Source organism: Hevea brasiliensis, chromosome 11 (assembly GCF_030052815.1).
Source record: "Hevea brasiliensis isolate MT/VB/25A 57/8 chromosome 11, ASM3005281v1, whole genome shotgun sequence".
Classification (NCBI taxonomy): domain Eukaryota; kingdom Viridiplantae; phylum Streptophyta; class Magnoliopsida; order Malpighiales; family Euphorbiaceae; genus Hevea; species Hevea brasiliensis.
The window spans coordinates 79,711,865-79,724,741 of record NC_079503.1 but is presented as its reverse complement, the minus strand read 5'-3'; the positions used below and the strand labels follow the sequence as shown (position 1 = coordinate 79,724,741).

Sequence of the window (12,877 nt, the reverse complement as noted above, 5' to 3'; positions counted from 1 at the left end):
AAAAATAATATTTACTTAAAAAATGTCATTAAAAAAAGGTTTTCTTGATTGATCAAATCAATAATTTTTTATTAAAAAGTATAAACACTTACTTTTAAAACTGTCATTTTTAATGATATTTTTAAAAGTACATAACCATATATTTTTAAAAATTACCATTTATGATGATATTTCAAAAAGTATATAGTTATATGCTTTTGAAAATATCACTTATAGTAAAAATTTTAAAAATGCGTAAAATAAAAGATAAAATTACTTAAATATATATAATTATTATTCTCTTTTTGTTCTTTCTTTTAATTTTATTTAATGATTTTCTCTTAATGAGTGTACAATAAATATATATTATAAAATTATTTAAATAAAATGATTTTTCCAATTCTAAAATTATTTAAACTAAAATAAGTAAAAACTGAAAAAATTATAATATCACAAGGACTCAACCTAATAGAAAAATTAAAAAATTTATTTTATTTTTAATGCATTTTAGATTTTTTAGGATAAACTCCAATATAATCAGCAAAAATTGATAAAATTAATAAGTTAATCTCTATATTTTAAAAATAAAATAAGCTAATTTATCACTTTTTATTCTGTTGATAGATTGATTTATTTGTTTAATTTTTGTCTAATTTATCGTTAATTATAGTAAAAATAATCAAAATATTATTAATTTCATTTTCAATCTAAAACAATTAAGTTTTTAGGTTTTGTTTTGTTAACAAAATAATTTTTTAATTTAAACTTTATATTCAATTAGCTAATAAATTTTATATTTAAATAATAATATTAAATTTATATTTAAATATATTAAATTTAAAATATAATATGACTAGAGTGATATTTTAAAAAATATATGGCTACGTGCTTAAGTGGCGTTTTTAAAAGCATATAATTTTACTTTCTGACAAAAAGTTATTAATTGAATATGTTAAGAAAACTTCTTTCTCAATAGAGTTTTCTTAAGTATATATTATTTTTATAAATAGTTTAAAATTCACATTAATTTGATAATTTTTATCAATAAAAAATGAGAAATTTACAATTTGATCCCTAGATTTTATCCTATATTACATTTTAATTTCTGAATTTCTAAAAAATTAATTATTTCATCCCCAAATTTTATATTATATTACGCTTTCGTTCCTGGATTTTGAGAAGTGAATTATTTAGTTTTTTAATTTTAATGTATAAAATAATTTAGCTTTGTAATGTTAATATTTATAATAATTTAATTCATTGACAAAAAGATTAAACTATTCTATATATTAAAATTACAAGGATTAAAAGTGGATATAGTGTAAAATATAGTGACTAAATAATTAATTTTTAAAAATTTAGATACTAAAATATAATATGGTGTAAAATTTAAGCACTAAATAATTAATTTTATAAAATTTAAAGATTAAAATATAATATAAAAAAAATTGACGGATCCAATTGTAAATTTCCCTTAAAAAGTTGCAGCCATTTTTGTAAAAGGAATTAAAATTGTTACTTCCCACAATTAATTTAAGGGAAATTAACATGAAGAAATTGCTGGAAACAAAACGACAGGCGTTTTCAGCTTTTCACATGCCTTTCCTATTACATAACAATTAAGACAAAATTTCTGCTCCACCTGTTCTATAATCAGGACAATTGAGTAGGAATATTTGAGAAAAGCTAGATTGGCAGATATGACTATAATATCATGCTTCTCTGATCCTTCTCACGTTTTATGTCTAATTTTTCTTTTGTTATTGTTAATAATAAATAGAAAATACATATTAAAAAAAAAAAAAAAAATAAAAATAAAAACTCGAAGTGAGCACAAACAATGGCTTCTCTCGCCATGGCTAAGGAACATTTAAAAGGACAATCCCTCATGCATCATGTAATGAAGGATCAAAGGGGCTGGAAGAACTATAGCTCCTTCTAAGATTTTAAATTTTAATAGGAGTAGGTTAAATATGAGTATGTTTTAAATAAAATATTATATGCTTGAAAAAGAAAAGAAAAAATTTATAATAATTATATTTATTTATAAAATTAATTAAAAAAAAATTGAATAATCTATATTTTAAAAACTCAAAAGGTTATTTTTATTGAGTCAATTAAAATAAAAATTTATTTAGTTATGTATTTTTTAAAATTTCTTTCAATAATAAAAAATGAATTTAAAAAATTAAAATTATAAATGGAGCATATTAAAATATAAATAAGTTTAATTATTATGTTCGTCACTAATACCTTATATATGTTGCTCATCTTTCAAATTTAAATGTTGCGTTTATCACTATATCTCTGACTATAATTATCCTTTTATTACTAATAAATAAATAAATAAATAAATAAATAAATAAATAAATATATATATATATATATATATATATATATATATATATATATAACCTTTATCATAATTATTTATTATAATAAAATTTACATAAAATTTATCAGTTTTATAATTAGGGGTATAAATAAACCAAGTCGCTTGTGAGTTACTCGAGGCTAAACTTGATAAAAGCTCGACCCGATTCAGCTCATTTTCTAAATAAGTCAAGTTTGAGCTCGAATTTTAAACTCGTTTAATAAACTAGCTGAACTTGAATTTTAGACTCATTTTATAAATGAGCTGAGTTTAAACTTAATAACATTTGGCTCGAGCTTAAATTCGAGCTCGACTCATTTACAGTCTCTCGAGTTAGCTCATTTAAATAGGTTCACAATCTAGCTCATTAAACAGACTCGCGATCTGACTCGTTAAACAGATTCGTAAACTAGCTCGTGAATAAATTAATAAATAGGCTCGTTTTAAGACTCGTTCACTTGTTTACAAAAATATTTATATTAAAAATCATAATTTGTAATGTTGTAAATATATTTGTTTTATTTATGATTTTTTAAAAATAATATATAAAAATATATTATTTAAAATTATCATATAATTAATATGTAAAATATAGTAACTTTTAATTTATTTTTTTAAATAAAGTTAATTTGTATAAAAATAAAATTAGAATATTAAATATATGGTCCCAATATAATAAAATAATAATTATTAAATATTTTATTATTATATAAAATTATGATATTATCAAAATAAAAAGTTCATTTATAAAATATAATTATTTATATTTTAAATATAATTTTTATAATAAATAAGTTAATTTTATTTGAGAAATAAATTTAAAACATTAAATATATATATATATATATATATATATATATATATATATATATATATTAAATACATAAAAATTATTTTAAACTATTTTATCTGTATTAAAGTATTAAGTAGATCAAAACTTAATTACTCAGTTTTGATGGTGGTTGTATGATTTAAAACATGAATTCATCTCTCTTCCTCTTTCTCTCCATATTTTGAACTCTTAAAAGATTAAGTTCTAAATTTAATACTAATATATTTAACCATTATTATTACTTTTTCTCTCTTTATGGTCTCTCACATATTCTTTTTTTCTATTAACACTAACTAATCTATTCATGTATTATTACTCTCTATATTATCTCTTTTCCTAATATCTATTTTTATAATATATCTCTCTTTAAATTGTAAACATTTAAAAGGTTAAAGTTTAAGTTTAGTACTAGTTCATATTCTTTATATATAGCTTAAATATGTGCTTTTATAATTATTATTATATTTAATATTAATTATCTACTTATATTATACAAATTAATTTGTTCATATCTTAAATAAAGTATTGGTAAAAAGTATAAAGGATCACATATAATTTGATAAATTAAATAATTTAATATATTTAATATTTTAAAACTTATTTAAATAAATTAAATATAAAAATAATAAAAAACTCAAATTATAATATATGTATAAAAATTTAATAAAAGTTATTAACAGTATGAATTAATTAATAATGTAAAAAATAATATATTTTAACAAAATAACATTAGAAAAATAAAATAATAATTTAATTATAATTACATAAAATTTATAATGTAATTTTAAAACAATATAATTTTATGTAAAATTATATAATTTTGAATTGAAAGAATAAAGAATAATTAATTTTATTCGAATTACGATGGTGTTATAACTTGTGTTATTTAAAAATAACTTGCAATGTGTTTTAAACTGTTTTTCTTATTATTTTCTATTATTATGACTATGAACTTATATAATAATGTATTATAAAAATAATTTTAAGTTAAAATAGATATAATAACATCGAGCTAAAGCTTATCGAACTCAAACTCGAGATTAAGCTTATCGAACTCAAACTCGAGATCGAGCTTATCGAATTTAAAATCGAGCTTATCAAATTCGAACCGATCTTAATTTTATTAAGCTTACGTTCATGTTCGATTTTATAGTTTATTGAATTTGATATGAGTTGAGTTCGAGTTTGACTTGTTAATATAATAAACGAATTTAAAATGAGTTAAGCTCGAATCAAGTTCAAACTTAACATATTTTAAATGAGTCAAGCTCTATTTTTAATGTTAAAATTCGAACTAAACTCAAGCTTAAATTAATATAAATGAACTAAGCTTGAATAAGTTAAAATTCAACTCGACTCTGTTTGTTTACGCCCTATTCACAACACAGACAAACTGCTATGCGTTATTTTGGTGACACTTCAAATCTCACCCACTAAAATAAATCGAAATAAGGTTCAATTTGACCTCTGTATTTATTGAAGAAGTTCAATTTAGTCTATTTTTAACTTTTGATCCAATTTAATCCATAAATTTTGATTTATGCTCAAATTAGTCCAATTAAAAAAAATATTAATTTTTAATATTAAAATATAATATAAAAATAATTTATTTAATATTTTAATTATACAAATTATACAATATAAAAAAAATATTTTAATATCATTTTAAAATATTTAATTATTTTGTTTAAATAATATTGAAAAATGACTTTTTTTAATATTAAAATATTATTTTTATATTGTATAATTAATTAGTTTATATATCAAATAATTTATTTAAATAAATTATTTAATATTTAATTATTTTTTAATATTAAAATATTATTTTTCTATTGTATAATTAATTAAATAAAAATATTATTTTTATTATTCAATATTATTAATTAGAATAGTAATAATTTTTAATTTTAATTAATTATATGAAAATATAAAAATATTTTTTTTATATTTTCAGTTTAATTAATAATATTAAATAATAAAATTAATATTTTTTATTTTTATTAATTAATTATATAATATAAAAATAATATTTTAATATTAAAAAATAATTAAATAATTACATTTTTTTTTGTTAATTGAACTAATTTGAACATAAATCAAAATTTATAAATTAAATTAAATCAAAAATAAAAAATAAACTAAATTAAGACAATTTCAACCTTATTTCAAAATAAATCTCTCTTCTTCTTCTTCTTGGTTGTTTTTTTTTTTTCTTTTTTTTTTTTTTTTACTTTACAAAAACAAAGCAGATTAGAGTCAAAAGGTTGGTTGGCGTCCTATTCTGGGCTATTCAAGGGTGTTAGCTTCACAGCCGTCACTGTTTCCAGCTCCTTGTCCATGACATCCCACTCACTTTCTCTTTCACTTTATTTATTTTTCTTTTAATTTCCCAACCACAATTATATAGAATTAATTTTAATTACATTTTATTTTTAAAAAATTTAATGATATTTTTATTTTTTAAAAAATAAAAACTTAAAATTCTATTCTTATCACCCGATAAATTCACTAGTGCATAGTAATATAGAATATTTTAAAAACTAATTTAACATTGATCAAAAAGGTTATTTAACTTAAAGTTTTATTTGAAATTGTATTTTAATTTATTTAAAAAAAAATTATTTTAAAATATTATTAAAAAATATTATAATTTGATTTATTTAATATTGAATATGGAGTATGCATATATGTAAATTATATAGAAATAAGGATTTTCTTAAGATTGTCATAGTTTTAACGGTCATCTATTTTTGTTACTGATTTGTATATGTACGTGTTCTATCTATCGATAAAAAAAGAGAAAGCACCTGAGTAAAAATAGGAGAAAGCTGAGTGTCCTGGTATGACTCTGGTTGAAATTCGTGAGTAAGTCGAGGTGCTTAAGGGTTGATCTGATCATTAGAAATTTCACATCGAATATGAAGTGTGCATGTGGTTAGGTTATATAAGAATAAAAATTTTCTTAAAATTATTATAATTTTAACAATAATTTATTTTTATTATTGACTTATATTTACATATATTCTATCTATCGATAAAAAAGCATTTAATCAGAACTTTAACCCTATTACGTCACACTCTAATTCAAAATTGAAATTAAATTAAATTTAAATTAATCTAATTTAAAATTAAAATAAAAATTGAATTCAAATTAAAATTATTCAGTTGGATTTAATTTTGAGTTAAAATTATTTTTTAAGAAAAATAAATTTAAAAATTTCAATATTTTCTATAATTTAATTCTGATTCTCCAAACTTTAAATCGAACCCATTAATTAGTATCAAACCGGTCCGTTACAAAAATTTTTGAATAATTTATCAAAGAAAGAAAATAAGGACCAAAATTAATGGCGCGTGCGTTCAAACGGGGGGACCAAAACAAAAAGCAAAGGCAATAGCCATGATAAAAGAGTGAACAGTCCCGTCTCTGGTTCTCTCCATGAACTTTCCCTCTCTGTACTCAGAGAAGCTCTCTCTCTCTCTCTCTCTCTCGTGACTTTTCTTTGTTTTCACTCATTCTCCAAAGTATCGGCATCATTTTAGGACCCCCTTAGCAGTGACATCAGCCTTCACTCGACTTTCTCCGTCATTCACTCGTTTCCTTCTTCTCTCTTCTTTGATATCCTTCAGTTTCACTCGTGACTGATAATTGTTTTGTCTTTGGATCATGGAAGGTAAGTTCTTTCTATCTTCTATGAACATCTTGAATTCAGCTTAAATTGACTACCAGTAAAGTTTCCTTGTTGGTTTCTTTCTCTGAAGGTAATTGACTTTCAGTCTGCCAGACTCAGTCAGTTATTTCTTAGTTCCAGATTTGAGTGTATAAGATTACTACTGTACGAGTCAAAAACATCAATTCTAGGATTAGGAGTTTATGAGGTTTGTTGTTTCTGGGCCATAATATGTACTTCTTGATAATATCAATTAGGTGAGTGAATTGGATCAAACATTCAGCTTATACAATAAATGCCCATTTTGGATTTTTGTGGAGCCAGTCATGTTAATATTGGAAATATTGTAATTTGGCTTATTTGGTAAGTTTAATTGGAGCTTCAACTCTTTTTGGCTGCCGGTAATTGGAAAATTAAGAAAGAAAAGAAAAGAAAAATTAGATTCTGTATATTATTTTTGCTCTGATCTTCCCAACTAGTTAGTTGAATGAGGTTATTGTTTTCACAGATCCCACTTTTTTTATTGATTTTTAATTTTCTGTATGGCACCTGACGCAGCATTTTTATGAGTTCTTTTATTTCGCTTGAGAGAAGAATAAATGCTCTTTCTCTCCAAGCTTTATTAGACAATCACTTTCTGTTTTGAAGTGTGAACTGATAATTTTTCCGTTGTTCTTCCATCCCCAATTTCTCATTCTCTTCTGCTATCTTTCAAATTTATGCCATAAGGTGTTCAAGTTATAGTAACCATTTTCTGTTTATTTTCAGATTTATTTTCTGGATTGACTCGCCTTGATCCTTTTGTATAAGCAATGATGTGCAATTAGTGAGTTTTTGAATTTGCTTGATAGTGGATCAATGATGGAGGAAAGAAAGTTGAATTTCAATGTGCCGCTTTTATCAGTTAGGCGATCTTCTAATACATCATCTTCAAATGGAGCAAAGGGGAAGAAAGTTGAAAACTCTCAGCTTAATAGACGCCATACTCTTCCTTCTCATAAATCAGATTTCAATTTATATCAAGTAACAGAACCAGTAGCTGTTCCTTTTCATTGGGAACATATCCCGGGCAGACCCAAGAATGATAGAGTTCCTAATCCTCAGGGCCTCAAGGAGGCTTCTGTTACTCCAAGGGGTCCTCCTCAAAGGGTAATGGATATTGTAAAGAATACTAAAGGTAAGAAACCTGAAGATCAAGTTGTGTTTAGGCCTCAAAATGAAGAAAATTCGTTCAAGGATATTGTTGTGAGTGGATTGAATTGCAAAGAGGAGGGAGTGAATGAGAAAGCAGGCTTGAATTCAGAGATTGATGATGATGATGATGTTTACTCTGATGCACTAGACACAATGGCTCCCACGGATTCATTCTCCGTGAACTGTAGTGTAAGCGGTGTGAGTGGCTTTGATAATCAGGTTCTGAAGCGATCAGGAACCTTCTCCACTGATCCACAAACCCGAGATTTCATGATGAGTCGCTTCTTGCCTGCTGCCAAGGCAATGACATTGGAGACACCTCATTATGCTTCAAGAAAGCAACCTGTGTCAGCTGAACAACCTAGGCAGATTACGAATGTTGTTCTTCCAGATAGGACACCTCCTGTTAAACGAAATGAATCTTTGAATGCCTTATCTTATCACCAGGATATAGAAGACGAAGAAAGTGAAAATGAATCTGATGAGTATGCAGATTCTGGCAGTATCTCAACCAAAGGTTGCGGTCTGCTCCCTCGGTTATCCATAAAGAATTCTTTGTGCCTCTTAAATCCTATCGCTGGGATGAAAGTTAGGACCCAGGCTTCCGTGTCTTCAACCCATGATGATATTAAAAGACTGAGTAAAGCGATTTGTGCCAGGTCTCAGAGTCCATCAGTAAAGAAGGTAAGCATCGTATACCCTACCTCTCATCCCCCTTCCCTTTATTTTTTCTCCTGTTTTGGTGTTAAGTTTTCTTGGTAAGACTTGGTGGTTGTTTCACAGTGTCTGCCAATGCTAACAATTTTGGGGTTACTTCTTTCAGCCTGCCAAGGATGCTGTTTATAAACAAAAACTAGACAATGAAGTTCAATCGCCTAGGCTGGTTGGGGTTGAGAACAAGCCAAGTTGTGGATCCAATAGGTTCTCATATGCAAGCGACCGGCTAATGATAAGTCAGACATCTCCTTTTAGGCGTTCAACTTCAAGGGGCATTTCTCCTCGCCGCAATCAAGCACCTCAATCATCTTTCTCTGGAGGGGGATTTCCGGGCATTCCTAAAGAAATTGAGGATTTGAAAACCAATAAATTGAAACGCTATAGTAAATCTCAGGAACTAGTATCTTATCGTGGGATTAGACAGGGATCTTGCCCAGTGAGCCCCACCGTTGAGAAGACATTGTATGTAGATACTGTAAATGTGGCCGGATTACTATGTTCAAATTCAGGTTCCTCTAAAGTTCAGGAGGAGTGTATGGACTCTGCAGAGAAGGATCTGAAATCTTTGTCAAATAGCAGGGAAATTCAAGAAAATGCTGCTATAGAATGCTTTTCTGAAGATACAAAATGCTTGAATTTTCCAGGGGGAATGGGTAAACAGGAACATAAGGGCTTGCAGTGTGGTGATGCTGATTTATCTCTTCTCTCAGACAATTTACCTCACAAAGGCGAAGCAGAAAGGATTGAGGACTTATCTCAGGCCTTAGTATGTATAAGAACTCACTTTGAAGGAAATCAAGATATTGAAAGCGATCAGATTTCAAACATTGATTCAGAAAATGCAAAAACCAGTTTAGTACAGAATCTTCTTCCCCCACTTCAACCAAAAACTCCTTCTGAATCTTGGCTTAGGCGAACTCTGCCATCAATTTCCTCTCAAAACCCATCTTCGCATTTATACCGAGGCACCAATTTGCAGAGTAAGAGGCAGGATCTTAAGACATCCTGTACTAGATCCAAATGGGAAAATATTGTAAAATCATCCTATTTGCATAGTGATCATGTACGGTATTCTGAGGTAATGTGATCATGTTTAATAATCTACACAGTTTTTTCACAAGTCTTTGATGTTGAGGTATGGAAGAACTGACTTTTTTTAAAAATTTTTTGACAGGAATTATTTCCTCATGCTTCTCAGCAATCCAAAAGTTAGAGATTTGAAGGTCTTTTCTACAGTCTCCAGCATCATTGCTTTCTTTGGATTTTCTATAAAACGATCGAATATGGTTCAAATCTTCCAGCCCCCCATTTTTTTTACCTGGGTAGATGATCCTTCTATTGCTGTTCATTCTTCTGCGATGGAAGGTGGAATCTTGGTTCTTGTTTAAGTTCTGTAAATATACATTGCCTTTAATAATCGCATTTGTACGGGGCTGAGGCAATTGAACATTGAGAATATCACACCATTAGATTCCATGTAATTTCTGTTAAATGTTTTCAGCATCTCTTCTTGTCATGGGATCCTTTGATATTTGTTTTTTACAGCCTAGTTTGATAATTAATCAGGTAAGCTTTTCTCTCGTGGCAATCTAATCTATGCCATAGCAGGATAGAATACTCATATCATAGATAAGGTTCCATGGCCTCAGCATTAAAACAAATTCAAGAAGACCCTAAAATTTTGTTAGGCCTGCCATTATATATATATATATATATATATATATATATATATATATATATATATATATATATATATATACACACACCCATGGTTCCCTTCTTTCAATATTAGAGGCTCTTAGCTTAGATTATAAATTTCTATAGGAATTATAAATGCTAATTGCAGTTAGATGGGTCATATTTTGCAATTTTTATGATATTTTGAATTTAAATAACTTTAATTCAGTTAAAAATTATACCTATTTGAAAATTTTAATTATGATTTTAAGATTAACATTAAACTAGCTAGTTGTTTACTCGCACTTAGCGTGGATTGTTTATTATTTTATTTTAGTTACATATTTATAATATATTTTTATATTTTATATATTATATTTTCATAATTATTATAAAATTTTGTTAATAATAAAATTTTTAATTAATTATAATTTTGTTTTAGTGCTCATAAATAAATAAGTAGATCAATGGATTAATTTTTAAATGAATTTACATATATATCAATAAAATAATAAACAAGATAAAAAAAAATGTATATGCCACATGACGATTTTTAAGTAAAATTCTTAAACTTTCAACATAAGAAATGTTTTTAAAACTAAATTTTAAGTTTTTGTAAATAAATTCTTATATATATATATATTCACCATTTTTATAACTGAAAATTTAATTAAAAAATAATTATTTTAGAGATATATAATATGATAAGTGTAATTTTATAATGTCTAAAATTATAAATTTAGAAATTTTAAAAATCTTAAAAGTAGTAAAAAGAAGTTTAGATAATTATATATTTTTTTATATCATCTCCATATTATTTTAGTAATATTTATGTAATTTAAACAACTTGTTAAGCATTATTATTATTATTATTATTATTATTATTATTATTATTATTATTATTATTATTATTATTATTGTTGGTGTTATTGTTGTATTTTACTTAAAAATCTAATTTAAACTAATTAAAGTAATATTGAATCCTATTGAAAAAAAAAAGTTTGGACCTAATTGAAAAACTTACAAAACTTTAAGGATTTATTAGGTAATTAAAAGTTAAAAAAAAAAAAACCAGATAAGCAACCCCCAGCTGCTCTCTCTCATTCTCTCCCTCCCATGTTCTTTCTCCTCTCCCTCTTGTAACTTTCTTTCTCCCTCCATTTTTATAGCCGCTGGCGAACCTTCAGCTATCAATAGTGGCCGGTGAAGAAGCTCCACCACCCAACGTTGTAAGTAAGCCGCCAGCCAGCTGGAGCAGCAACAGAAGCAAAGTAGAAGCAAGATGCTTCTCCTTCAATGCGCACCAAGGGGGGCATTTTCCAAGCACAATTTTGGCTTCATCTGAAGTCTGATTAGGGTGTTTTTTGTGTCATTGGAAAGCTTATTTCATGAGCTTTCTTTTAGGACCAATTTTGCATTGTTTGGTGGCCAAACAAGTGAGATTAAGGGGAGAGAAGTTTTGGGTTTTTATGACTTTTTGGCTAGATCTCGGCCAACCGGTGGCTAGTTTGGACGATCGGACATGAGGATTATGATCTACACTCCTCAAGCTTCTTTTTGACACAAATTACACCTTGATCAAAGATCGAGCAGAGAAGATGCTCATTGGACAGCCTAAACTGTTGATGTCGGGAGATCGGAGTAGAGTTTTGATGAACCATCAGCGAATCCATCACCAGCAGCTCATGGGCATCCCAGATATGTACTTGGATTGACGATAGCTCATCAGTTCTCGGGATCGAGTTTCTAGCCTGAATCGGATGCCTGATGGCCCGTCTTCGAACATAGTCAATATTACAGTTGATCCCAATATTTTTGGACATTTCGGACACATTCTAAGTAGCAAAATTCGCAAAGATAGTCCCTAATTCAAGTTGTGTAGTTTGTGCCTTGATTAAGTTAGCTGGTTAAATCTGTAAAATATTCCTGACTTAGTAAAATTAAGTAAAATGACTTTAATTAATATAAGGATGATGTGGAGGGCCTCTAAGAATATTTTTATAATTTTTAAAATACTAAAAATAATTATTTAGACTATAGAGGAGTTAGGAACTCGAGCTAGAGTTTGGAAGATTAGATCTAGATTAGGTTCTTGTAGGCCCCAAATAGATATTATAATTATTGTTGTAGGCCTGAGATCATGTATATTATTTTTATATCATTTTTTTGTAGTGGGGTTAGGTCCAGTTATAGGGGAGACTCTGTCAAAATTTCAACAAAACTTTAGAAATTATTTCTGCTTCTTTAATTAAATTAATTGATTAATTTTGTCAGTAATTTGATAGAGGTCATTATGTCTATATACAGGTGATCAGTGCCGGCTAACCTTTCTTCTCTTCAGCCAGATCAGTTGCAATCAGGTCAATGAGTCTGTGAGTTAGATATTGATTATTTATGTAATTTCAATATTAATTATATATTTAGCATGCTTAT

At 26.5% G+C, this 12,877-nt stretch overlaps 1 protein-coding gene across 3 annotated transcripts; it reads left to right on the top strand.

Moving 5' to 3' along the window:
- Window positions 1-6,670: 6,670 nt before the first annotated feature.
- LOC110650846 (uncharacterized) lies at window positions 6,671-10,283 on the top strand. Of its 3 annotated transcripts, none has more exons than XM_021805970.2 (4): window positions 6,671-6,859; window positions 7,625-8,734; window positions 8,874-9,845; window positions 9,942-10,283. In XM_021805970.2, exons 2-4 carry the CDS (start codon window positions 7,715-7,717, stop codon window positions 9,978-9,980), a joined length of 2,031 nt encoding a protein of 676 aa, XP_021661662.2. In that variant the 5' UTR covers window positions 6,671-6,859; window positions 7,625-7,714; the 3' UTR covers window positions 9,981-10,283. The 3 variants fall into 3 exon arrangements, with proteins under 3 accessions (XP_021661662.2, XP_021661664.2, XP_057986183.1); XM_021805972.2 differs by having other exon boundaries at window positions 6,672-6,947; XM_058130200.1 differs by lacking the exon at window positions 6,671-6,859 and adding an exon at window positions 6,948-7,113.
- The last annotated feature ends 2,594 nt before the right edge of the window (window positions 10,284-12,877 follow it).